The 27,448-nt window shown below is 38.3% G+C and overlaps 1 protein-coding gene and 1 long non-coding RNA gene across 8 annotated transcripts in view; one reads left to right on the top strand and one right to left on the bottom strand.

Moving 5' to 3' along the window:
• The window catches only part of SPMIP4 (sperm microtubule inner protein 4), a 49,674-nt gene extending 31,466 nt beyond the window's left edge, over nt 1–18,208 (top strand). Inside the window, exons 6-10 of the mRNA XM_001498834.5 lie at nt 315–496; nt 2,590–2,678; nt 13,376–13,550; nt 13,842–13,933; nt 17,320–18,208. Coding sequence (XP_001498884.2) covers nt 315–496; nt 2,590–2,678; nt 13,376–13,550; nt 13,842–13,933; nt 17,320–18,138 — 1,357 coding nt within the window. The 3' untranslated portion in view covers nt 18,139–18,208. The remainder of the gene's footprint in view (nt 1–314; nt 497–2,589; nt 2,679–13,375; nt 13,551–13,841; nt 13,934–17,319) is intronic.
• Nucleotides 1–27,448, bottom strand: part of LOC106783078 (uncharacterized) — a 259,582-nt gene that overhangs the window by 226,059 nt on the left and 6,075 nt on the right. The window lies entirely within an intron of this gene.

The following is a 27,448-nucleotide window of genomic DNA, read 5'->3' as shown; positions in this document are numbered from 1 at the left end:
TTCATATATCTTCTGCTTCATATTTTTATGTCAGTTATGAGTATTATTCACTGATAAAGAATTCAGTAGTATTTATTTTAAAAATTAAATTTACTTTTGATTTGTCTAGCAACATGTTTTAAATTTCCTATGTTTTATGGTATATAGTCCACAAGAATGCTAACTCCATAAGTATAGGGACTTTGGCTACTCTCCTATTCCCAGGGATTAGAACAGTACCTGCCACAAAGAAGGGTCCCAGTAAATATTTGATGATTAATTTTTTTCAATTGCACTTCTTTCTATAATGTTTTGTTTGCTCAACTAAATCTCAGAGAAATCTGCTCCCCGTATCCGATTGAACACCCCTACCACACACACATCTCTCGCGGTGCCATGTTCCCGACCTTTACATCACCTAAGGATCTCTACACTGGCATTAAAGCCCGAAGCCAACAGCCATTTCCTCCCACTGTGCCCACGAAGCCTTATGATACAAAGATTTTGAAGACAAGAGGTAAAATATGATTTGAAATCAAAACAGTATTCATTCTTCTTATATTTGGAGTATATTCAATAATAAAATTAAATGAGGGCAAAGGACTCAAGTCACAAAACTGTGACCAACAGTAGATTAGGAAAGTTGTTCTCAACTGTGGCTGTACTTTAGAATCAGCTGGAACCCTACCCCAGACCAATTAAATCAGATTCTCCACAGATGCTCTCAGCCTTTCCTCTTTATACAGAGCCTCCCATGGCAAAACCAAACATTGTAGAATTGATTGGTTTTATGGTTTTATTCTACTTGTATTTTCTATTTTTATTTCCTTCCTGCTCTCTCTTATGGTTTAGCTTTTAAAAATTCCATTCTAGCTCAGGTGATCAGCACAAGGGACAATGAGTTCAGAGTATCAGTGTCCAGACATGGGTGTGGCAGTTGTGATGCAACTGAAAGACCCTCATTGAAGTAAGACTCAGAGAGTATTGGGAGCAGTGTGTTCAGTTCCTCTTAACACCTTGGAGTGTCTTCTTACTGATACAAACCTTGGGGTCTTCCCAGTCATGTTTTATTAGAGAGGACGGTGAGCCCACTAGTCATCAAGTCTCTCCCACACTAGACACTTCGACACAAAAGAAACCTATGGAGAAACGTTGAAGATACTAGAGAGAAGGTAACTGAGGATGACAGAAAAGGTACATGGTAGGCAAACATAATATTTGTTGAATGAATTTAGGCTGTGAGGTAAGTAAAACCCAAGAACTATCCTGTAATGCAGTTCCCCTGTACCTGAATATTTGGACCCAAATGTAAGAACAGAATACTGCCATCATCAATATCAACCTCAGTACCTTATTGTCAAGTACTATGCTTAGTTATATTGGGAAAGGGTGTGGGGGGGAGGCTGTGGAAAAGAACTACAAGATAGGATACCTAAGCAATTGAAATTTTTATGATCTTATTAGGTAAATTGTCAAAGCAAATTTATTTATTTCAATTCTGAATTAGATAATTTCTGAAATTAAATGAAGTGCATACAGTTAGCAAGAAAATGAATTTATAAAAATGCTTCTCAGTGCAGTGTAGATCAGAGACTGAAGAAATAAGTTCCCGCCTTAATTTTCTGCTCTTCCAGGCATCTATCTGTCCCTGACCAGTCTGTCACTCATAGGGGATTTTTAAAAGATGAATATATTCTAATAACCCTTATGAAAGACCTTTCCAGAAGCTAGTACTGCATTAGGTTTTCTCCTCTTCCACTTATCTTTACTCTTCTTTATTAGAAATAAGTAGCATATAGGTTAAGAGTGCAGGTTCTAGAACCAGATTGCCTAAGTCTGAATTTTTCCACTTACTACCTGTGTGATCTTGGGCAAATTGCTTATTTTCTTTGTCCCTCAGTTCCCTCATTCATTAAACTAGAAATAACAGTACATTTCTCACAGTAATGTTATGAAAAATGTGTGTGATAATAAATATAAAACACTTACTACAGTGCTGACACATGGTAAATGTTCAATAAATGCCAGCCTTTGTTCTTATTACATATGGGTAATTCAGAGCATTCTTTAACGTGCAACTTAGCATGGGACCAGGGTAAGCCATACTGTGTTTGGTAAAGCTTATCAAACTACTACCAATACCTAAGAAGCTGTATTCTTTAAAATGTTCTCTTTTGGGGTTGGCCCAGTGGTGCAGTGGTTAAGTGCACTCGTTCCGCTTTGGCAGCCCGGGGTTCGCCGGTTCGGATCCTGGGTGCAGACATGGCATCACTTGGCAAGCCATGCTGTGGCAGGCATCCCACATATAAAGTAGAGGAAGATGGGCACGGATGTTAGCTCAGGGCCAGTCTTCCTCAGCAAAAAGAGGAGGATTGGCAGCAGTTAGCTTAGGGCTAATCTTCCTCCAAAAGAAAAGAAAATGTTCTCTTTTAATACCTTTTTGGTAAGCAAGTACTAACTCCATCTCTTGATATTTAGGCATTCCTAATGCACCTGCATTCCTCTCTACCTCCTATTATCTTGTTTCTATTTATTTCACCCATAAATCCCATTAATTAGAAGGCTGTTCTTGTACATTCAGGATAACAGTGCTTTTCTTAAAAATTTCAGGGAATCCTTACAGATATGAACTGCTTGATTTTCCCATGGATTCAAAGAAGAAAGCCTTGATTTGGCCAGGCCAGGGTGTATATTATGATGTAAGTATCTTTTAAAATGTGTGTTAAAACAAAGTAAAAAATGTTTTTACTCTATACATTTATAAAAATCCAAAAGACGGATTGTATTCCTTTTCTATCTGGGTGAAAAATTTGAGATTTTGACCATGATTCACATTTCTTTGTTTTCTTAGCTGATTTCGTATATACTTTTGGCAGTGAGGTAACATTTTCCCAGTTACCAAAAAACGGTTTCCCCCGGAAAGAAGGTGTTGGAGGACTGTACTTCACTCACTGCATATCCCCCAACTCTAGTCTCATGATTCATAATATATCAAGTAACTCGAAATACAGAGTAAATGGGAGACTCTCAGAAAGATTGGCAATGTATTGTCCCAACCGTTATGTTGTGTAGAATCAAAAATAAAATAAAATACCCACTGTTTATTGAGAAATTGATACACACTAACCATTTTTGATATGTCATTTAACCCCTACAATAACCTCAAAAGGTCAGTATCATCATTCCCATTTTATAGATGAGAAAACTGAGGCTCAGAGAGTTTGTGACTATCTCATGATCATAGAACTCAGGCTTGTGAGACTCCAGTTCCTGCTCATAACCTCTGTACCATGACTCCACGTGGGTAAAAAGAGAAAGTTTTAAATCATGAAGGAAAACATCTAGACATTTGAAAATAATAATAGCTAACATTCATTGGCCAGTTAATTTGTGAGAGACAGTGCCGTTTTCCATATATTATCTCCTTGCGTCTAACGATCCATGAGGTAGGCAAGAAATAATTATGGAAGGCTGGAAATATTTGAATTTTACTTGGGAAGACCATTGTGGCAGGCTAGAGCATGGTTACTGCAATGTCACACAGTCATCTATGAAGTAAGCGATTTCCTGGGGTTTTTTGGTAAAGTTATAAGAAAAATCCTTAAAGAATCGTCTGTTTTACTGGCTCTCTTTCATTCTTTCAAGCAAAATCTGTATGTAAGCAACTCAGAAATATGAGAAGTTATTCTAAAGGCCATCCCATCATTATGTGTTCTAATAGCCAGTCTCCAGCTCTGTAGTTTAGTTTCTTCTTTCAATGTCCCTCATTTCTACCTACCCATTAAAATGCTGCTGTCTTCATGTCACACCCCTTTGCAACAAGCTTGACTAGCACCCCTTTACCTAAGTGTAAATCCCAATGCTTTAACTGAGCTACAAGGACCCTTCAGGATCTGGCCTTACTTCCTTCCTATAGCCTGGCTCCACTGGCTGGTCCTCCAGCAGGTTCATGGCCATTTCCTATTCCTGGAGTGCTCTCCTCTCAAAGCCTACCTACCCATCTAAGACTTGCTCATTCTTCAAGGCTCAGCTCAATTCTCATTGTTTCTGTTGCATAGTAGAAAGAGACCCAAAGCAAGAGACCTATGTTCTAGTCAGTCCTATATCTGTAATTGTTCTCCAACTGATTTAAGGAATATTGTTTCTCTTTTCTGAGCCTTAATTAATAAAATTTATTGGCATACTTTCAGTAAAATCTGTCCTAAAGACTTCACAGGATATAAGGATCATATGAAAGATATGAGAGCACTTTGAAAAATAGAAAGCACCATAATTTCTAAAGCATTATTACTCCAACAGAAGTGATTTCTCCTTCTTCTTACTTTCTACAACACTTACTTCAACCAATAACTTTTCACATGTATTTTGTATCTCATCAAATAAATTACAAGCTCTTTTAAACCAGAATATTTTATAATATGTATAGTCCCCACAGCACTTTGTACATAAGTATTTTTGACTGATCTGACTCCTCTTCTAATGGGTAATCCCACTTTCTTAACCTGTTCTAACTGATCTTAATTTTCAAACTTGCAGTCATTCTTCTGGCTCTCCCTAATCCTAATCAAGTTATGCACTTCCCTGGATGAAGAAATAAAAATAAAATTGATAATGAGTTTGATGAGTGTACCTGATGACTCATCTGTTTTTTTCCCTTTAGGATCATACCCTGTACTTGTCCTCCCCTGCCTTTCACCCTTAACTGGAGGAAGTGGTCAAAGAGTCTTCAACTTTATCTGCAATATTCTATTTTTGTTAAAGGAGGATTTTTTAATAGTATTTCTCTTTCCCATTGCTGCAGCAGTGGTTCTCAACCTCAGCTACACATTAGAGTCACCTGGAGTGCTTTTAGAAATCTCAGTTCCTAGGCTGTACCCCACCCACATCATAAGTGTAGTCATCATTCCCTGAGGGTGGAACTCATGGCAAGAATGCCTTGTTCAAGAACTTGTAACTTACATTTATGGGCTAACAGTTTTCTCTCTCCTCCTACTCCACCCTATGCCCAGTGGGAGGAAAAGGAGAGACACCAACAACTTGAGAAGAGTTCCAAGAATGTGTCTCCTAGATGTAAAAAAGAAAACTCTAGGAGCCATATTTTAGTATTTTCCATCCAAGCCAATAAGAAAGTATGTTTAACACATTGGTAAAGAGTGTAGGTGGCCGGTTAGCTCAGTTGTTTAAGAGCGTAGTAAAGAGTGTGAATTTTAAAGTAGCTCAACTCCTGGCTCTAAAACTTACCAGCTGTATGACCCTGCATAATATACTTAACCCTGCAATACCTCAGTTTCCTCTTAAATAAAACAGGAATAATAAGAAAATCCACCTGATAGGGTTCTCTTGAGAATGAAATGCATGTAAAAGCACTTGGCACCATATTAGCAGATAGTAAGCTCATAATAAATGTTAGCTGCTGTCAGTATTATTATTCCAATGATTATAACATTTTGTTGACCTAGCAACAGTAAGAAATAGGTAGTCTTGGAAAAGAGAACATTCTAAATAAAAGAGTATTTTTAACCTTTTAAAAATTAAGTGCTGGGGCTTAATTTTAACAGACTATTATAAATGTCATTTTGCCCTCATCCTTTTACATTACATGTATTTGAAGCCTGTGTCTTCTGGAGCCAAGAAATCTAGGTCCCTCTTTCCCACCCAGTCCCCAGAGCTGCCCTACCTTTTTGTCTCCTTGACCTGGCTCAGTTTTCCCCACCAGAGGCCTTACTGACCACTGCATTCTAGCCAGCGCCTCTCCTGCCATCACTCTCTTCCCTCTGTGATCTCTTCTCACTGGCCATTTCCACCCATTACCAAGCCAACCAGAACATTCCACTTCCTTTTATAATTGGCAAATAGGTTATAATATTTGATTCTTCTGGGCTGTTTTTGTCATCACTTGCTCATGTGGCTAAAGACTTTTGTCCTTTCTGTTTCTCAAAACTCAAGCATCTAGCCTTAGCTTTTGCAATACAAAAATATTCTTTAGGATGAAATCTACCTTTAATTATCTTTGAGTAAGATGAGATAAGCACAGAGGTCAAGTTCCATAAACCTCCCTAACCTTGAACTATTTGAAATATTTTAACAAACCATTTTCAAAACCTGAGCCTACTACCCAATTTCCTTTAACTCTAAATATTTGGGAAGACCTTTGGCTTCCCTTGGTAAAAGCACTTACTCGTATCATCACCCTTACAAAGGAGTTTGGTTTTCCTTCTTCAACCATCTGTCATCTTTCTAATCTAAAATGCTCATCCTGCTCTTGGAGATACATGCCTCAGTCTTAGGACAGTTCTGTCTCTCCACAAAAGCAGCCATAATCCACACTCATCCTCATATAACCATAATGAATTTAGCAACCACACAGGCACTTCCCTTAGAAATGAGTCATCTTGTCAAGTAACTGGTTGCCCACAGTGCACCTCTCCATTGCTGCCATCACCACCCTGAGCCCTACCCTCCTACCTGCCTATCTCCAGCAAAAACCAGGGTATGCAGAATGGGAACAAACTGGCACACTCTCTCTTCCCTACCACTCATGTTCCCCATGGGTCTTGTACCCTCCACGTTTCCTCCATTCTGTCCCAGGCAGCCCTTTTTTCCCATTATGCATCTTCTTCTCCCTTCAACTGTCTCTTCTCCAAAGTCTTAACTACATACCAAAAAAATTAAATTCCTGCCAGGTCTCTTATCTACGTTGTGGCGTGCTCTCTCCCTCTCTTTCTTTTTTTCTCTTTCTCTCTCCCCCTCTCCATTTCATATGTAAATAAAAAAAGTTCCTAATCATAACTTCTTAATGCAAAAATGGTGCTGATACAAGAGAATTAAGTGAAATACGATTTAATAGAGAGCCAGTGTCCCCAGTACTAAATCTCCAAAGGGTAAAGTGGTCTCCACAATAAACCTTTTCTTGCTCCCCTATTAAACATGGTTAAGCCCATCATTCAAGACTAAAACAAAACAAAAAACTATATTTAATTTTTTTGCTTTGATTTGTTACAACAGTATTAATTTCTGTTATGTTATGGCAACTTATGGAGTTTTGATGCTGAGTACAGAGACCTTAGAACCTTGCACAGATTTGCATGCAATAGGTATTCAGTAAATGTTTATTAAATAACTTATAGTTACATAGATTTTATGGTCTAGGCTGGGAATGTAACTACAGTTTATATAGCACTATTCCTCTGAGAATGTATTCCAAATTCACAACATTCCTCCTTTGTAGACTCAAGTGTCTGCCTAGATAGTAACATTTCAGGAACTGGAATTCCTTCCTGCCTTGCACTTACCTCCCACTCAGATACAAGCTTTACCCTGTTAACAGTACATTTAACCAATGAATACCTACTGAGTGACTGACCACCAGCAGGCCCTCTCTCGCTATCCTCTCAGAATAACGTCACCTTAACATACTGGAAATTGGCCAGCTCTCCACTCTCAAATGTTTCCTGACAATACAATAATAGTAGGGGACCTCAACACCCCACTCACATCAATTGACAGATCATCCAGACAGAAAATCAACAAGGAAATAGTGGAGCTAAATGAAAAACTAAAACAATTGGACTTAATAGACATATATAGATCACTTCATCCTAAAACAGCTGAATACACATTCTTCTCAAGTGCACATGGAACATTCTCAAGGATAGACCATATGTTGGGAAACATGGCAAGCCTCTACAAATTTAAAAAAATTGAAATATTAACAAGCATCTTCTCTGATCATAATGCTATAAGACTAGAAATTAATTACAAGAAAAAAGCTGAGAAAGGCACAAAGATGTGGAGACTAAACAACACACTACTGAACAAGCAATGGATCATTGAAAGAATTAAAGAAGAAATCAAAAAATACCTGGAAACAAATGAAAATGATAACATGCCATACCAACTCATATGGGATACAGCAAAAGCTGTATTAAGAGGAAAAATCATTGCAATACAGGCACATCTTAACAAACAAGAAACATCCCAAATCAGCAATCTTAAACTACACCTAACTGAACTAGAGAAAAAAGAAAAAAGAAAGCCCAAAGTCAGCAGAAGGAGAGAAATAATAAAAATCAGAGCAGAAATAAATACTATTTAAACGAAAAAGGCAGTAGAAAAGATCAATGAAACAAAGAGCTGGTTCTTTGAGAAGATAAATAAAATTGACAAACCCCTAGCCAGACTTACAAAGAAAAAAGGGGAGAAAGCTCAAATAAACAAAATCAGAAATGAAAGAGGAGAAATAACAACAGACTCTGCAGAAATACAACGGATTATAAGAGAATACTACAAAAAACTATATGCCAACAGAATGGATAAGCTAGAGGAAATGGATAAATTCTTGGACTCCTACAATCTCCCAAAGCTCATTCAAGAAGAGGCAGACAATTTGAACAGACCAATCACAAGGAAAGAGATTGAAACAGCAATCAAAAACATCCCAAAGAATAAAACCCCAGGACCAGATGGCTTTCCTGGGGAATTCTACCAAACTTTCAGAGAGGATTTAATACCTATCCTTTTCAAGCTATTCCAAAAAATTAGGGAGGATGGAATACTTCCTAACACATTCTATGAGGCCAACATCATGCTGATACCAAAACCTGACAAGGACACCACGAAAAAAGAGAACTACAGGCCAATATCACTGATGAACATAGATGCAAAAATTCTAAACAAAATTTTGGCAACCAGAATTCGGCAATTCATCAAAAGGATCATACATCATGATCAAGTGGGATTCATACCAGGGACACAGGGATGGTTCAACATCCGCAAATCAATCAACGTGATACACCATATCAACAAACTGAGGAATAAAAACCACATGATCATCTCAATAGATGCAGAGAAGGCATTTGACAAGATCCAACAGCCATTTATGATAAAAACTCTGAACAAAATGGGCATAGAAGGAAACTACCTCAACATAAGAAAGGCCATATATGACAAACCCATAGCCAACATCATACTCAATGGGCAAAAACTGAACGCCATTGCCCTGAAAACAGGAATGAGACAAGGATGCCCTCTATCACCACTCTTATATAACATAGTACTGGAGGTCCTGGCCAGAGCAATCAGGCAAGAAAAAGGAATAAAAGGAATCCAAATAGGGAGGAAAGAAGTGAAACTCTCACTGTTTGCAGACGACATGATCTTATATATAGAAAACCCCAAAGAATCCATTGGAAAACTCTTAGAAGTAATCAACAACTACAGCAAAGTTGCAGGGTACAAAATCAATTTGCATAAATCAGTAGCATTTCTATATTCTAATAATGAACTAACAGAAAAAGATCTTAAGAACACAATACCATTCACAATTGCAACAAAAAGAATAAAATACCTCGGAGTAAATTTAACTAAGGAAGTGAAGGACCTATATAATGAAAATTACAAGGCCTTTCTGAGAGAATTGGATGACGACGTAAGGAGATGGAAAGACATTCCATGTACATGGATTGGAAGAATAAACATAGTTAAAATGTTCGTTCTACCTAAAGCAATCTACAGATTCAACACCATCCCAATCAAAATCCCAATGACATTCTTTACAGAATTAGAACAAACAATCCTAAAATTCATATGGGGCAACAAAAGACCCTGAATTTCTAAAGCAATCCTGAGAAAAAAGAACAAAACGGGAGGCATCACAATCCCTGACTTCAAAACATACTACAAAGCTACAGTAATCAAAACAGCATGGTACTGGTACAAAAACAGGTGCACAGATCAATGGAACAGAATTGAAAACCCAGAAATAAAACCACACATCTATGGACAGCTTATCTTCGACAAAGGAGCTGAGGGCATACAATGGAGAAAAGAAAGTCTTTTCAACAAATTGTGCTGGGAAAACTGGAAAGCCAGATGTAAAAGAATGAAAATTGACCATTCTTTTTCACCGTTCACCAAAATAAACTCAAAATGGATCAAAGACCTAAAGGTGAGACCTGAAACCATCAGGCTTCTAGAAGAAAACATAGGCAGTACACTCTTTGACATCAGTATTAAAAGGATCTTTTCAGACACCATGTCTTCTCAGAGAAGGGAAGCAATAGAAAGAATAAACAAATGGGACTTCATCAGACTAAAGAGCTTCTTCAAGGCAAATGAAAACAGGATTGAAACAAGAAAACAACCCACTAACTGGGAAAAAATATTTGCAAGTTATATATCTGACAAAGGCTTAATATCCATAATATATAAAGAACTCTCACAACTCAACAACAAAAAATCAAACAACCCAATCAAAAAATGGGCTGGAGACATGAACAGACATTTCTCCAAAGAAGATATATGGATGGCCAATAGGCACATGAAAAGATGCTCATCATCGCTGATCATCAGGGAAATGCAAATCAAAACTACACTAAGATATCACCTTACGCCCATTAGAATGACAAAAATATCTAAAACTAATAGTAACAAATGTTGGAGAGGTTGTGGAGAAAAAGGAACCCTCATACACTGCTGGTGGGAATGCAAACTGGTGCAGCCACTATGGAAAACAGTATGGAGATTCCTCAAAAAATTAAAAATAGAACTACCATACGATCCAGCCATCCCACTACTGGGTATCTATCCAAAGTGCTTGAAGTCAGCAATCCCAAAAGTCCTATGTACCCCAATGTTCATTGCAGCATTATTTACAATAGCCAAGACGTGGAAGCAACCTAAGTGCCCATCAACAGATGAATGGATAAAGAAGATGTGTATATATATACAATGGAATACTACTCAGCTGTAAAACAGAACAAAATCATTCCATTTGCAATAACATGGATGGACCTTGAGGGAATTATGTTAAGTGAAATAAGCCAGTTAGAGAAGGATAATCTCTGTATGACTCCACTCATATGAGGAATTTAAAAATGTGGACTAAGAGAACAGTTTAGTGGATACCAGGGGAAAGGTGGGGTGGAGGATGGGCAGAAAGGGTGAAGTGGTGCACCTACAACACGAATGACAAACATTAATGTACAACTGAAATTTCACAAGATTCTAACCTGTAATTAACTCAATAAAAAAAATGTTTCCTGACTCTTTAAACTCTCCTCAAGACACCACAGTTTACAGTAAAATTTCACATTCCCTATTTTCTTCCTTTGTGCCCTTGATTGCATTTCAGTAATCACTGTTGTTAAACCAGAGTAAGACACAAGATTAAGCCAGCCCCTCAGAATAATCTTTGAAAAAAGTCCTTCTTTCTAAGTAAGCTGGCTTTGCAAATCATGATAAAGACAAGGAGAACAAAGAGGGCTTTCTTTAGCCCTGAATCAGCAAGCCACATATTTGTTAAAGATTGATAGGGGTGGTTATTTTGTACTTCTTGAGACAGATTTCCAAGTGCCTTTTACCATGACTCCTCTGTATATATAAATGGGGATCACTCCAACCTCGAAGGGTTGCTGTGAGCAGCCTCACCTTGGGCCCAGGAACTTTAGAGTGCCCCATGCTTTAGAGGGCCCAGCTCTGGCCTTCCTCTGCCTGTGCCCTCCCTTTGGGGCAGGGGGTTTATGGGGACAAGAGGATATGGCCATCTAGAGCCCATGCTTGCCTGTCTCCCACCCCAGACTGATGTTGGACCACAGAATTCCCTGACAAAATGGCTTTGAACCTAGTTCCAGGGCATTCATGGGGTCTCTTCTTCAGGTCCATCCTCCCAGGGGCTGACAGTGCTGTCAAGCTAGTATCTACCTCTAGGCCAAAGGGATGGCAAGGAGATGGCTGTTTGCTGGAAGCGGAGGTAATAGGTATATGGAGCTTGAACTTGAAAGCTAGGGTACCCTCATATTCAAGGCACTTCATAGCCTGGGATGGAACTGGAGGTAGGAAGAAAGCAGTAAAGGGTGCTGAGGGCAGACGCCAGCTTCAGGCTCTTCCTGAACCACCATGTCCCAGTGTAGAACTCAGGATAGTCTAAGAAGTCTAAATCTGGACCTGGTGTTCCAGGTGGTTACAAAGATATTTTGTCAAGGTAGGAGAACAGAACATCTTTTATTTAACAGTTTATTTGCTTGCTTTATAAATTAAACTCTTTAGACTAATGGAAGGTGGGCTTCCATTTGTACTCTAGCCCCAGGACCTGCAAATGTTAAGAATGGGCCTGGCTGTGAGGGCAACAACTGCATAGTGTTCAAGAAATGTTAATTCCATACTTTCCACCACCATCCATACCCCTGCTCTTGCTGTTCCTTTAGCCTCCCCACCTCTGCAAGTCATTCAAGGCCTACTTTCTGTGGTATGACATACATGGCCTCTTGTCTCCCCCCTCCATCTCCACTCCCAGCCCTACTTCCCTGTTCAGCTGGAATCAATCTCTCCCTCTTCTGAACTTCCAAATAATTTTGTCTTAACCTCTTTTTGGTTTGTGTGTGTGCGTGTGTGTGTGTGTGTGTGTGTGTGTGAGGAAGATTGGCCCTGAGCTAACATCTGTTGCCAATTTTCCTCTTTTTGCTTGAGCAATAGTGTCTCTGAGCCAACATCTGTGCCGATCTTCCTCTATTTTGTATATGGGATGCCGCCACAGCGTGGTTTGACGAGCAGTCCTAGGTCCATGCCCAGGATCTGAACCTGCAAACCCCGAGCCACCGAAGCAGAACACGCAAACTTAACCAGTATGCCACCAGGCCGGCCCCTGTCTTAACCTCTTTTATAACAAAGAGTTACTTTTCATCTTATAGTCATTTGTGTTCAAGCCTTATCTCCCCTTCTAGTCAATTCACTCCTGGATGGCAAGATTTGTTTCTGATCCATCCTTGTTTCCTGCCATTACCTTGCACATGTAGGTGCTCAGTAAATATTTGAGTGTCATCAATCTGATAAAAAGTGAATTGCTAAGTAACCAAAAAAGGCTGCAATGAAACTCACTCATTGATTCACTTTTACGTGCATACTTCCTTTTGAAAATACAAAATAAAACTCCATGGTAAGCAGTTATGTCTACAGAATGAAAAATTTTAATGAATTTGAGTGACTTAACCTTCAACAGAAATTCATAAAAGATATCAAATGGTGTCATTTCAGGCAAGGAGAGAGAATTGGGGGCAGACAATTTTAGCTAAACTTAGCCAAAGGAGCACCTGAGAGACCTTTACATCTCTAATAAAATTTCACTGGGGGTAGAGTATTTCTAGGGACATTTCGTCAGTGTACATTGAGTCCCTGCTAAAGCAAAAGATTTTTAGAAAAGACCTCACCATTCCTTTGACAAAACATTGTGCTTACCTCTAAATACGGTTACAGTTGTAGAATATTAGTAATTAATAAAGAAAAAATATGTATCTGACTTTAGCCTAGAATTTTCTTTTCCCCCCTTCCTGCTAGATAGTGCATCAGCCCTTATGCTACTAGATGACATTAACAGCAATTATCTTTTATGTTCATATTCTAGTTTCCTAAATGTGTTGGGAAAAATAAACCAGTATTCTACCCAAAACCTCCTAAAACCTTCGCTCCTAACACTTCTTTAAGTTCGTGGGACCCTATTTGCTCTCTAAAAGAAGCCAACATACAAAGAAACCTTGAGAGGTGCCACTGGATCACTTCATACACTCATGATTTTACAGGTATGAATTCATTTTAACACAAGTAAAAACAACAAAATTGGAATATTTAACAAATGCTGTTATAAGCTTTCATCTTCTAATATTTTTTCCTTGTTTCCTAATATAAGTACTAATAGAATTAAAGTGGGTAGTGTGTCTCTCTTAGTGGGTAACTGGGAGGTAAAGTTGGCTTTCATTTTATTGGTTCTACTTATATCACAGGGGAATGGGTAAGTTTTTCTATAAAAGGTCATTTAAGTGCCATTCTTCATTTACTCTAACAAAATAATAAGATGTGATATTTTCATTAAGGTCTGGGGCCCATGAACCCCCTTGAACTGGATGATTACCATGAAAAGGAGGTAGCAGAGTTAACTGGACAGATAGGATTTGACCCAGAGCCTGTAAGTAATTGCAGTCAACTCTCAGTTATTTAGGGGGAAAGTGTCCAGGTGTTGGGCTCCTTCCTGCTTTGCCCACTTTTTGTTTGCTTCATGAGTATTGGTGACCAAGCCAGCAAAGGGATAATTTAATTCGTTTTAGAAGTTAATTCTAAATTAATTTGAAATGGTTTGAACTCCTCGTCCACTATTTTGAAGATCAAGCAAGGTTTGTTTTCCTCTTCACAGTGCTGTTTTTTGTGCACATTTTCTACTATGCTACTGCTGCTAAAATTTACAAAGGAACTGGTTTACAAACACTTACCTGGTAATTTAATGAGATTCTTAATAAATTCTGTGACTCTGCATATTTGTATATCTGGTACATTATCACTGCTTTTGAAGAGATAAAGGCTTCTTCCTGATATCTACAATAATTGAGAGTTGGTTGAATTACAATCAAAAGCCAATAAATTCTCTGCAAATATCCATGGGGATTTCTTAATTGATTATGTGAAATGGCCTGAAAGAAATGATCAATCCCTTTAGTGACAGAAGTTATAATCTGTTGGCTTATTATGTAAATGAAATAAAATGACCCAATAGTATAATTTGTGTTGTTTTTTGAGGGCCTAAATTTTATCCTCTAAAAATACAAAGCTTTTAAAACAAAATTAATATTTTCAAAGATGTAAATTGCGGAAAGACAAATAAAAAACCTGTAAGATATTTCAGTATTAACTCTTTTTAGACTGAACTGAACACATTTATTTTACATTCGCTTCAGTATTTCCCAAGGCAATATAAAATCATAACATCAGAAGCAGTTCCATAGACTGTGCTTTATCATTCACCGAAGGGTGTTTAATTTTCTTTATTTTCCACTTGCAACAAGCAATCTCTAAGGCTAGAAAAGACTGTATGTATACTCTGACATTGTCAAGTGTGTTCAGCAACTGTCTAGATTTCCACAGATTGGACCCTATAAGGTTCACCCCCTCAGGAAGTAGCTTTATCATTTTTACAAAGAAATACATATACAGTTATACAAAGGATGCTTGTCAAGTATATTATATGCAAAATTATTGTGCAAGTAAATCAACACCTAAATTTTTATTATTAACAAGATAAAATATGCTGAAAATAGTTGGAAGTTTGAAAGAAAGTTTCAGTGAATCTTGCTGGTTTCTGACTAAAACATAAATAACAGACTCTCAGAAGTCACATTACACATAAATATGTGTAAAGTAAACACATGTAAGAAATATTTTGTTGTTTGTCGTTAGTGACATTGAGTTGATTCCAACTCCTAGTCAATTCTAACCTTGTGTACAGCAGAGCGGAACCCTGCCTTGTCTTTTTGACTCATCCTCTCACCTTCTGGCACTGTATCAAACAATGCTCTGCTGCTATTCATAGGGTTTTCATGGCCAATTTTTTTGGAAGTGAGTGGCCAGGTCCTTCTTCCTAGTCTGTCTTAGTCTGGAAGCTCCACTGAAACCTGTCTACCATGGGTGACCCTGCTGGTATTTGAAATACTGGTGACATAGCTTTCAGCATCACAGCAACATGCAGCCACCATAGTGTGACAACTAACAGATGGGTGGTATGGTGCTCTAACCAGAAAATGAGTCTGGGCCTTGAGGTGAGAGCACCAAATCTTAACCACTAGACCACCAGGGCTGGCCATTTTGTTGTAGTACAATAAAATAAAGGTACTAAAAACTGCTTCTTGCATAAAAGGATACTGTCAAAGTAAGATATAATACACCCTATACTTTTATGTTTATGACAAATTTAACAAAGCATTTCAAAGAGCTGGGATTTTTTTTCTTTTTTTCATAGTATCTACTCAAACCTGATTCACTAAAGGTTATAACATATCTATTAATAACAGTATGGAAATTCCAACCATGAAAAAATTAGTTCCAAAAGGATATTCCTAAGTTCATTTTGTTTTCTAGTTCCAAACTACAGTTATTATTTTCTCACTGTTCTCATTATCTCTGCTATCAATTCTACCATCATCATACATCTATTCTTTTTTAATTTTTTTCTTCAACATATTATAAAAATTTTCAAACAGGGCCAGTCTGGTGGTACAGTGGTCAAGTTTGCATGTTCTGCTTTGGCAGCCTGGGGTTCGCCAATTCGGATCCCAGCACCACTTGGCAAGCTATACTGTGGCAGGCATCCCACATATAAAGTAGAGAAAGATGGGTACAGATGTTAGCTCAGGGATAGGCTTCCTCGGAAAAAATTAAAAATAAAATAAAAATTTTCAAACATATTACAGTTAACACCCATATCCCCGTCACCTAGATTCTACCATCAGCAATTAACTATACTTATTTTACCACATAATCTATCCATCTTTCCATCCATCCAAGCATCCATCAATACATTTCATTATTTTTTATGTATTTCAGAGTAAATTCCAAACATTGGTATACTTCACCTCTAAACATTCAGCATGCATATCATTCATCAGAGTTCAGTTTGTTTGCAGTTTTTTCTTTTAAGGTAAAATATGCATTCAATGAAATTGCACAAATCTTAACTGTACATTCAGTGAGTTTTGACAGAAACATACACACACCTTTGTAACCCAAACCTCCATCAAAATATTGAATATTACCATCATCACAGAAAGTTCCCTCATGCCCCTTCCAAATCAACTACCTGCTCTTCCGCCTACTCCCCCACAGACAGATGTATACTCACTCACTACTTTTGCAGTTACCAGACATGATTGAGTTCACAATATTTATAAAACATCTCAAAAAGAAGCAGAGATATGACAACTCCCCTCAGACCAATGTTTCTCCAAGCACAGCACATCACTGGCCTCAGCATCACCCAAGATGGTTGTTAAAAAGCAGATTCCTGAGCTCCACTGCAAACCTTCTGAATCACAATCTCCGAGGATCAAGCTGAGGAATCTCATTTTCTGCCAGCTCCAAAGCTTATTCTGATTCACCAAGGTTTAAGAACACTTGCCTTGGCCTAATAAAGGAGGCTTTGGCTGAGACTAAATAACTGCACATAACTGTTAACATCGTCTGTTGGTGATGGGCAGAAATTTTGTTCCAGTGATTCTTTTATATCTTTGAAAGTTGGAAAGCAAAGAGTTCCAACATAGAGGAATTTTTCTACAGCCAAATAAAATATGCCCTTTTCATATTAGCAAAAACCAACAGACGAGAAAAACGTGTTATCAGGACCCAAATTTCAATGTCTTTAAATAAATAAATATCAAAGAACATTGCAATGTGCACGCCTACACCCATCCTGTGTTTACTCAGACAATGAAAATGGATATGACTTTTGACCTGCCAGTTGTGGCAATATCCTTACAATACCAAATTTATTAATTAATTGTTTTTTTCCTTTTTATCCCTCGACTATAGCAAGAAAAATTCCATCCCGTCTTAAAACCTTCCATACCCTTGGAAGGACGAATTGCCCGACTGATTCAGAACCGACGTCCTCTGGAGGCTATTGTCCACCAAAGACCACCTTCCTGTCCAGATTGTACCCCTAGAGTTTTGTGTACTTTTCATACTTTTGTACCCAGTTCTGCAGAAATGATGGCACTTAGCAATAACACACCAGCGGGTGTGACCCATAAAAATCAGAAAATTGAAGATAAGATTAAGGAAGAACAAAGCTTGCTATCTACTTATGCACTCCCACCTTGCTACCCAACAAAAGATCTGACTAACATTTATGACATAAAACCATTTCCAAAAATCACGGATACTAAAAAGACAGAAGATTTGTACTGGAGACAGCTGTCATTAAAACCCCAACCTCCACCTTACTGTAACCCAAACCATTACATTGAGTATGAACATTTTAAACCTCCCGTACATAACCAGTATATTATGTGTCAAAATCCTATTAGCCTTAGTAAGCCTGGTATTTTAAGTAAATCAGACTTGGAAACTTTCAATTTAGAACATTTTTTAAGTAAGCCAGAAGAAGAGTTGACCTTGAACATGGAAAACGACGAAGAAATCAGACCTATTGTGGGTTGGATTCCCAGAGCTGGAGTGGCCAGGCCTCAGACCGACCTGTTGGAGCTTAAGAACTCTTTTTCCAAAAGTGGTGCACAAAAACGTTTCCATAAGTCAACTCAAGAAGACCACAAAGACCTGAGGGATAAGGAGCATTCAGGGATGAAACACCAATTCTATGGCCATAATTCCTATTATTTCTATAATTGAGATATTCATCCTTCCCCTCAAAACCCAGCCTCTTGCAAAAAAGGAAAAAATATAACAGAATTTCCTCCTTGTTGCCAGACTCTGTTTTCTAGGAGAACCATAATCGCCTTGTTAGTGAGGTTTATGTTTTCAGGAATTTAAGTTAGGATCTGGTCAGAGGAACCCAGAAAAGGATATGTTCTGACATATTGAAAAGTTTAACCATTTAGCAATAAAATATTAGAACCAGAAAAATGTATAGTCTTTAATCTCATTTTCAAATTATACTCCAAGAAAATTTTCCAAAATCATGAAAAACAATATGTATGACAAAGTTTACATCATCATTTTACAAAAATGAATATTTGAAAAAAACCTTGAATGCCCAATAATTGACAGATATCTCTACAAAGTATAGTACCCTAATGAAACAAATATGTGAACACTGTCCCTTTATGTAAATGTTTGTACAAAATAACATTAGGTACAAAAGACAAAACTCAAAGGCCCAGTTCATTGAGGGATGGACAGCTCTACAAATTACATCGCCTTAATAAAGTAAACAAGTGGGCCCTGTTCTTTTATATAAACGTGGACAAAATAAGTCAGTAGAAAAGATGAAACTCAAAGTGCTCTGCATGCATGCATTCTAAACTGGATGTTTCTTTTCCTTTAACCTTCTGATAGAGAAACATAACCATTTCTTTTATGCAAAAAGAATGATTTTACTGTGAAGATCTAGCAATGGCTTTAATTAGTAACTGGTAAGTTCTAACTGTTGCAAGTAAGGATGGTGTCTTAGTCTATTCTATTTAGGCTGCTATAACAAAATGCCATAAACTAGGTGGCTTATAAACAACAAACATTTATTTCTCACAGTTCCAGAGGCTGGGAAGTCCAAGGTCATGGCACCAGCAGATTTGGTGTCTGGTGAGGGTCCACTTCTTCATTGACAGCCAACTTCTCACTGTAACCGTACATGGTTAGGGTGAAGGATCTCTCTGGGGCCTCTTTGATAAGGGCACTCATCTCATTCATGAGAGCTCTGACTTCGTGAACTAATCACCAACCAAAGTTCCACCTCCTAATACCTTGGGGGTTAGGATTTCAACATATGAATTTTGGGGAGACACAAACATTCACACCATAGCAGATAGCTTGTTATCAATTATTCTAAAGCCAAATATCATCGTTTTTAGAAGGTGTCCACCAAGAGTTTAGCTAACCTCCAAATGCAAGTCAACTAATGCGCCAAGAGGTATGTTTTAGACTTAGTTTATCAGGGAAAGTTCATGAGGAATTTCCATGAAAATTTCATTGAGATTTCTTTCTTTTAATTTTTTTGTTTCATGATCAACATGTTATTTGGTTTCACCCTCTTTACAACTATTCTGGGCTAAAATTATGGAATTTTTTCCAAACTCTATTCTATAGCATTAGTTATATTAGTTATATTAGATATTACGGGAAGCAAAAAGTTACATGGTAAAATAACATTGGCAAAAGCTGGGGGCAACAAAACCAATCACAGGATTCTCCAGAGCCTTCAATATGTAACATATTTAGGAATGTCCAAGGTGAGGGGGATATAGTATACTCATTTCTCAAACTAATTTGATCCTTATCATAGAGCATATCATCGGACTAGAACTCCAAAGAACAAACTTTGGAGGATGCAACTCTGCAGTGTAGGAATTTGGGGTTTTAATTGTACATTTTCCCCTGGGTTGCAGGGGCACAGAATTGCATTTTGACTATGCGTATTCACTACCTCCACCTCTACACAGAAGCGGTGCAGCCTCCTCTTCAGACATTTATCTTAGTCATCATCCTCAACTCCCATAGGAGGATGTCAGCCCTACTCCTAACTCTGTTGGTTGTTAAGGCTAATGCATCTGGCCTTATCAGGTGACAGAGAATCCCTACACTTCAAGTACTCTCAATTTCGAAAAATATTTATGGAGCCTTCGAGATTAAGATACATTAAATCCATGCATCTAATTTCACTTACTCTAAAAAGCACATTAAAACTACAGTGAAGTTTTTTGGTTTTGTTTTTTATTGTATTTTGTTTTTGTTTTATCCTACATACAAAAGCATAAACTAGCCAGGTCAGTAAGGGGAATAGGAGCTGAGACATGAGAACATTTTGGAAAAGAGATCAATGAAAGATAGATCCTAACTGGCTGAAGACACTAGAACCCTATAACTGGCAGTGGGGAAAACAATCCAATTTATACCAGCAGAATCCTCAAAAGGCTCAGGAACTCAGTACCAGGAGCATCTGGGTCTGGGAATAAAGGCAGGGGTGAGGTAGGGGTGGGAGTTGCTAAATTAAGGAAGACTGAGTGAAAGCTAAGACACAATTGGTTCCCTAGGTCCTCCGCCTGCCCCTGCCCCCACCCTCCTCCACCACAGAGCTAGACAAGGGCCCTCCTTCACCGTGAGAAGTCTGGAGGATTATTTTCCGAAGAAAAGTAAAACAGGATGTCTGGTATGGAGAACTGGATCCATTCTGAAAACAGGGGGAATAAGTACTTGTATCAATCGGGGTCCCAGCAGGAAACCGACCCTAAAAGTCTATCACTAAGGGGAGTTTAGTGAAGGGACTATTTACAAAGATGTGGGCAGGGTTAAGGGAACCTCCAATAGTGGGGCACCCAGGAACTAGCAGTAGCAAGAAATCTTCCCACTCCCAACCCTTCAGGAAAGGGAAAGGCCCTGTGCTCCAGTGCCTCCCACTGGACAACCCAACCAGAAGGTAGAGAGCAAGGGGCTCAAGTGATGCAATCCTTAGATACCAATGTCCTAAGGCAAAGAAAGGTGAAAAACAGATCTAGACTGGCAAGAAGAGAGCAACCAGCACAGTGATCTTATAAATACTGACTCCTCTGTGCTGAGAGGTGCAGCTCCCTTCCCCACTAGGCCACCAGAAAACTGACAGACATCAGCGCTCCGGGAGAGAACGGTCCCCGCTGAGGGTGGACAAGACCACACACTGCCTTGTTTCAGCTCTCATACTATAAACAAAACGTCGTCTTCGCAGTCTAATTCATGCAACGTTTTTCACATTTTTGTGTCTTTTTTTGGTTATTTTGCTGTTTAAAATGACCCCCAAGTGTAGTACTGAAGTGCTGTTTAGTGTTCCTAACTGCAAGAAGTCTTTGATGTACCTTACAGAGGAAATGTTTGTTAGATGTGCTTCATTCAGGTGTGAGTTCTTAGACTTGACACCAAAAATGTGATCCATAAAAGAAAAAATTGATAAATTGGACTTCGTCAAAATTAAAACCTTTTTCTGTATGAAATATCCTGTTAAGAGGAAGAAAAGCCACACCAGAGACTGGGAGAAAATATTTTGCAGACCACACATCTAATAAAGGATAAATATCTAGAATATATAAACAACCCTAAAAATTCAACAATAACAATCCAATTAGAAAATGGGAGAAAGACATACAGAAACACTGCAGCAACGAGGATATACGGATGGCAAATAAGCATGAGAAGATGTTCAATATCATTAGCCATTAGAGAAACACAAATTAAAACCACAATGAGATATCACTACACACCTATCAGAATGGCTAAAATAAATAGTGAAAACCCCAAATGCCAGTAAGGATGTAAAGAAACCAGATCACTCATATTGCTAGTAAGCTCTGGAACAGCTGGGCAGTTTCCTAAAAACTAAACATGCAACTTCCATATGATCCATAAACTACACTCCTGGACGTTTATCCCAGAAAAATGAAGACATGTTCACACCAAAACCTGTACATGAATATTTACAGTAGCTTTATTCGTAATAGCCCCAAACTGGAAACAACCCTGATGTCCTTCAATAGATGAATGGATAAACAAAATGTAGCATATCAATACAATGGAATATTATTTGGCCATAAAAAGGAATGAAGTTCTGATACATGCTACAACATGGATGAACCTTGAAAATATTATACTAAGTGAAAGAAGTCACAAAAGACCAGATACGATATGTCTCCATTTATAAAAAAATTCAGGATAGGGAAATCAATAGAGACAGAAAGTAGATTAATGGTTACTCAGTCCCAGCGGGTGGGATAGAAGGATGATATATAAAGATGTGGGGTTTTTGATGGGGTTGATGCGATGAAAGCATTCTAAAATCAACTGTTGTCATAGTTGCACATATCTGTGACTAGACTAAAAACCACTGAAACACTTTAAATGGGTAAATTGTATGGTATGTGAATTATAGCTCAATAAAAAGGTTTAAAAATAAATGTGAAAGGAATACAAACTTCTCTGAAACACATTGAAATAACTGTTCTCTGCTGGGAAATACTGCATTGAAAATGGCTCCCTAATTTTAAAGGGGATAAGAGGATACCTGGCTGGCCAAGGCCAAGCTCACCTGTAACTGTCAGAGACAAAGTGGCACTGGTTACTGTAATAGGCAGCAGGACAGGAGGGTAATCAGAGCAGTTTGATCCAAATGGATATTTGGCAATGACTAATTGCTCTTGAGGTACTTAGGATTGAAATAGAAAAGCAGCACACTAACGTCTATATGATCTGTATGGACAAAAAAAACGTAGCTAAAAAGGATCCAACTTGAGTCACCAAAAGAGAGTCATAATCCCTTGCCAAAACTCAGACCAGATTTAGGTCATAATTCTTGAGCATGATTAATGAGAGTGAAACTGACTAATGAGGTAAGGAAAGATCCTGCAAATAACAAGTATCTGTTCTAAATCTTCCACCTACCCTTTCATAAAGGGATCCAAGAGATAACGAAGCACTGCAGAACAGGAAATACCTATTCATTTCAAGATTATTAAGCATTGGTTCTTAGCTAACACTAATCCCTTAGGACCCAAAGACCACTGTGACCCCCCTAGTCAGTGGAGAGAGGCTAGAGGGTTTTACCCACGTTTGCCTCTTGGTGGAGTCAGTAGGAACACAGACACGCTGTATTAAGAAGTGTCATTGGAATAGATATGCTTAGTAATTGGCAGAATCCTGCATTGGCTCCTTAACCCATAAAGGAAGAAAAGGCCCAGTACAAGTATCTGAGCAACTCTCCCCCCAAAATAAGTCAATATCACATGAGAGCATATAGGTATTAGTGCTACCATCGAAGACTTGAAAACTCCAGGGGTGATTATTCTTGTCACAACTCATTTAAATCATCTATTTAGTCTGCTCATGAGATAGACAGATTTGGGAGAATGAGAATATTTTATTTTAAACTTAATAACTTAATGACGCTGGGCCAGCCTAGTGGCAGAGTGGTTAAGTTCATGCACTCTGCTTCAGCTGCCTGGGGTTTGCGGGTTTTGCTCCCAGGCACAGACCTGGCACCACTTGTTCAAGCCATGCTGTGGCAGCATCCCACATAAAATGGAGGAATGGGCACAGATGTTAGCTCAGCAACAATCTTCCTCACAAAAGAAGAAAAGTAATGATGCTAATTGAAGCTGCTATTTCATTTGCAGTAAGAGTATACTCTTTCTCTGACCTCTGGGAGAATTTACTGAAGTTACCGGGATTATTTCTTCCTTAAATATTTGGTATAACTTACTATTGGAGCCATCTGCACCTAGAATTTTCCTTGTGGGAAGGTTTTGAATTATGGATTCAATTTCTTTAACAGTTATAGTATTATTCAAATTCGCACTTCATTTCTTTGTTTTGATAAATTGTATTTTTCAAGGAATTTTTTTTTTAGATTTTATTTTTCCTTTTTCTCCCCAAAGCCCCCTGGGTACAGTGTATTTTTAGTCGTGTGTCCCTCTAGTCGTGGCAGTGGGATGCCGCCTCAGCATGGACTGATGAGCAGTGCCATGTCTGTGCCCAGGATCCGAACTGGCGAAACCCTGGGCCGCCAAAGCAGAGCACATGAACTTAACTACTTGGCCATGGGGCAGGCCCCAAGGAATTTTTAATTTGATGTAAATTTTCAATAAAATAATGCTTATTATCTTTTCAATGTCTACAAGATTTATCATTTTTCATAAGGATTTTTTTGGGGGGGTGGTGAAGAAGATTGGCCCTGAGCTAACACATGTTGCCTATCTTCTTCTTTTTTTTGCTTGAGGAAGACTGGCCCTGAGCTAACATCTGTGCCCATCTTCCTCTATTTTGTATGTGGGTTGCTGCCACAACATGGCTTGATGAGTGGTGTATGTCTGCACCCAGGATCCAAATCCGCAAACCCAGGCCTCCAAAGCAGAGTGTGCTGAACTTAATTACCCCACCACCAGGCCAGCCCCCATATGGATTTTTCAGTGCCTTTTTTCTTGATCTTTCTTACCAGACATTTATCTGTTGTATTAGTCCATTTTTTCACTTTCAAATTTTTTGTATTCTTATGTTTTAGAGGTATCTTTTGTAAAGAGCATATATTTCAGTTCTTGAAAAATCCAGTTGGAAAATACGTCTTATTTCTTCTTTTTTTAAAGATTGGCACCTGTTGCCAATCTTATCTTTTTTTCTTCTTCTCCCTGAAGCCCCCTAGTACCTGGTTGTATACTGTAGGTGTGGTCCTTATAGTTGTGCTACATGGGATGCTGCCTCAGCATGGCCTGATGGGCAGTGCCATGTCCACACCCAGGATCTGTACTGATGAAACCCTGGGTTGCTGAAGTGGAGCGTGTGAACTTAACCACTCAGCCACAGGGCTGGCCCCTATTTATTAATTCTTAACTACAGAATTTAATTCATTTAATGTAATAACTGACCAATTTGGGTTTTAAGCTACCATCTTACAATGTGTTTATTTTTCCCTTTTCTTGCCTTTAAAAAAAAATTAATCACCATTCCATTTTTTTCTATTACTTTGGAAAATATACACGATTTTCTATTATTTTACTAGTTTCCCTAGAAACTAAAATATTCCTTCTTTCTGGATAATGAAAGGATATTAGAATATTTTAATTCTACTTTTCTAGTGACTTATATGCTATCGTTATCATGTATATATTTCAACTACAAAAGACATTATTATTATTTGAACAATGCTTATTTGGATTCAACCACATATTTACCTCTTTCGTTGCTCTTGATTTCTTCCTTCATCTCTGATCTCTCAATCTATAATCATTCTCATTTGTCTAAAGAATACCCTTTAGAATTTCCTTCAGTGTGGATACGCTGGTGGCAAACTCAGTTTTTGTTTGAAATGTCTTTATTTCTCTCTCATCCCTGAGATATTTTGCCAGATAAAGAATTTAATTTGACAGTTATTTTCTTTCAGTACATTGAAGCTATCCATATCCAGTCCTCAGGTTTCTATTGTTGCCATAGAGAGACCAATTGTCAATCTAATAGTTCTTTGAATATCAGTGTTTTTCATTTTGCTTTTACATTACTTTGTCTTTGGTTTTCTATAGTATTGAAAATCATTGGGTTTCTAGAATCTATGGATTGATATCTTTCATTCAAATATTGCTGCTATCCCATACTCTCTTCTCTCCTTCTGGGACTCCACTTAAAAAGTGTATTACTATATGTTATCACTGTATCTTCTTAATTTTGTTTAATTTTCAGTTCCAGAATTTCTATTTGATTCTTTTTCAAATTTGTTATGTCATTTTTTTATACGTATTTTCCAGTTCCCTTCTAAAAGTTTCAATGCTGGCTTTTATCTCTAGAACATAAAAAATAAATATTTTACAGTCTGTCTGATAACTCCAAAGTCTGGGGTCCATATGATCTCTTTCTTACTTCTGCTGGTTCTCACTCATATTGCCTATCCAATTATCTTTCTTTATTTGCTGAACACTTTATTTGAAAACTTTATTTGCAGAAATAATTTGAGACCTAGGCTGATATTATCTTCTTCCAGAGAGAATTTTCATTTGGTCCTGCCAGGTGCCCAAAGGCAACAGAATTCCTTATTCCAGGTTCAAATTTTGAGGTTTCCCTTTGCCAACCACAAAAGAAGTTAGGGGCCATACCTTGTAAAACCTGTTTTTCTTCCAGTTCATCCTCGCTCCCAGGGTGTAGCCCTTTGAAATGTTGACCTAAAGCAATGGTTGTTTACCAGGTACCAGGTTCCACACCTCCGCCAGTCCTGAATAGATATTATAGACAGATGGAGATATATACATTTCTATATATAGATATCTACAGACAAACAGGCATGTAGATATATCATCCAGTGTGCCCCACAATCTCTGCATCCTAGTATTGACACCCTTGTGAAGGCACCTCCTCCATTGTACCCGGGTTAGTCTCTGTGACCAACAGCAGAAATGATAGTATGTCACTCCCAAGATTATAAAAGGTTATAAAAGACTGGCTTCTGTCTTGGGTTCTCTAGCAGTCTGGGGGAAGTGAGCTTCCATGTTGTAAGCAGTCCCATCCAGAGGCTGCTAGCCAAGAGCCAATAAGCAACTGAGGCCTGACAACCATATGAATGAGCTTGGAATTGGATTCTCCAGCCCTATTTGAGCCCTCAGATAACTGTACCTCTGTTCAACAGTTTGACTGAAAAATCATAAGAGACTCTCAGCCAGAACCAGAACCCAGCTAAGCTGCTTCCACATTTCTGATCCACAGAAACTGTAAGATAATAAATGTTTATATTTTAAGGTGCTGAGGTTGGCGGTCACTTGTTATGCAGCAGAAAACTAATAAATCCAGCTTTTTAAATTGTCTTCAGCAAGAGTTTGTCTGCATTAAATACTCTGTCACTGCTGGCAGCTGAACTTTTGACATGTATATTTTTCTCCTTTCCTACTATCTTTGGGATTGACTAAATTTTTAAATTCCATTTTATCTTCAAATGTTTCAGAAGTTATATGATGAGGATTATTTTGGTCTGGTTACTTTTAAAAACTGCAGACGGGAAGGAGGCGCTGAGGAGGGAATTTGCTTGCCCTTTGATGAGAAACATTTGCATTTGTGAAGGAAGTCTCCTTCTGTGGGGGTGTCTCCCTCTCTGCACCAGGAGGAGTGGGGGATGACCTTGTCTCTAGAAACTCTTAATGGGGACGGCAAGGACTTAAGTTTTGTTTATTGTGCTTGTCTGGTAACCTCATGTAGCTGACTCCCCCCACCACCAACATCCTCCAGGAAGCATAGAACATCCTGACTTAATCCGGTCTGATTCTTATCTAAAGTTGTCAGACCACCCAGTAACCATACCCCACCTGCACTGATACCATTTTAAGGACTTTTTTACATATTCTTTCCTTTGTCTTGTAAAGAGATAACTCACATACCTATGCCTTAAATTTAGCCCTACCCTCAACCCATGTTTGCAGCAGCTCTTACTGCCCATGGGTCCTGTCCCCGTGCTATTCCACACTATTCTCTGAATAAAAGAGCACTACTGCCAGAC

Source organism: Equus caballus, chromosome 4, assembly GCF_041296265.1.
Source record: "Equus caballus isolate H_3958 breed thoroughbred chromosome 4, TB-T2T, whole genome shotgun sequence".
Lineage (NCBI taxonomy): Eukaryota > Metazoa > Chordata > Mammalia > Perissodactyla > Equidae > Equus > Equus caballus.
This window is presented reverse-complemented; position numbering and strand designations above follow the sequence as displayed.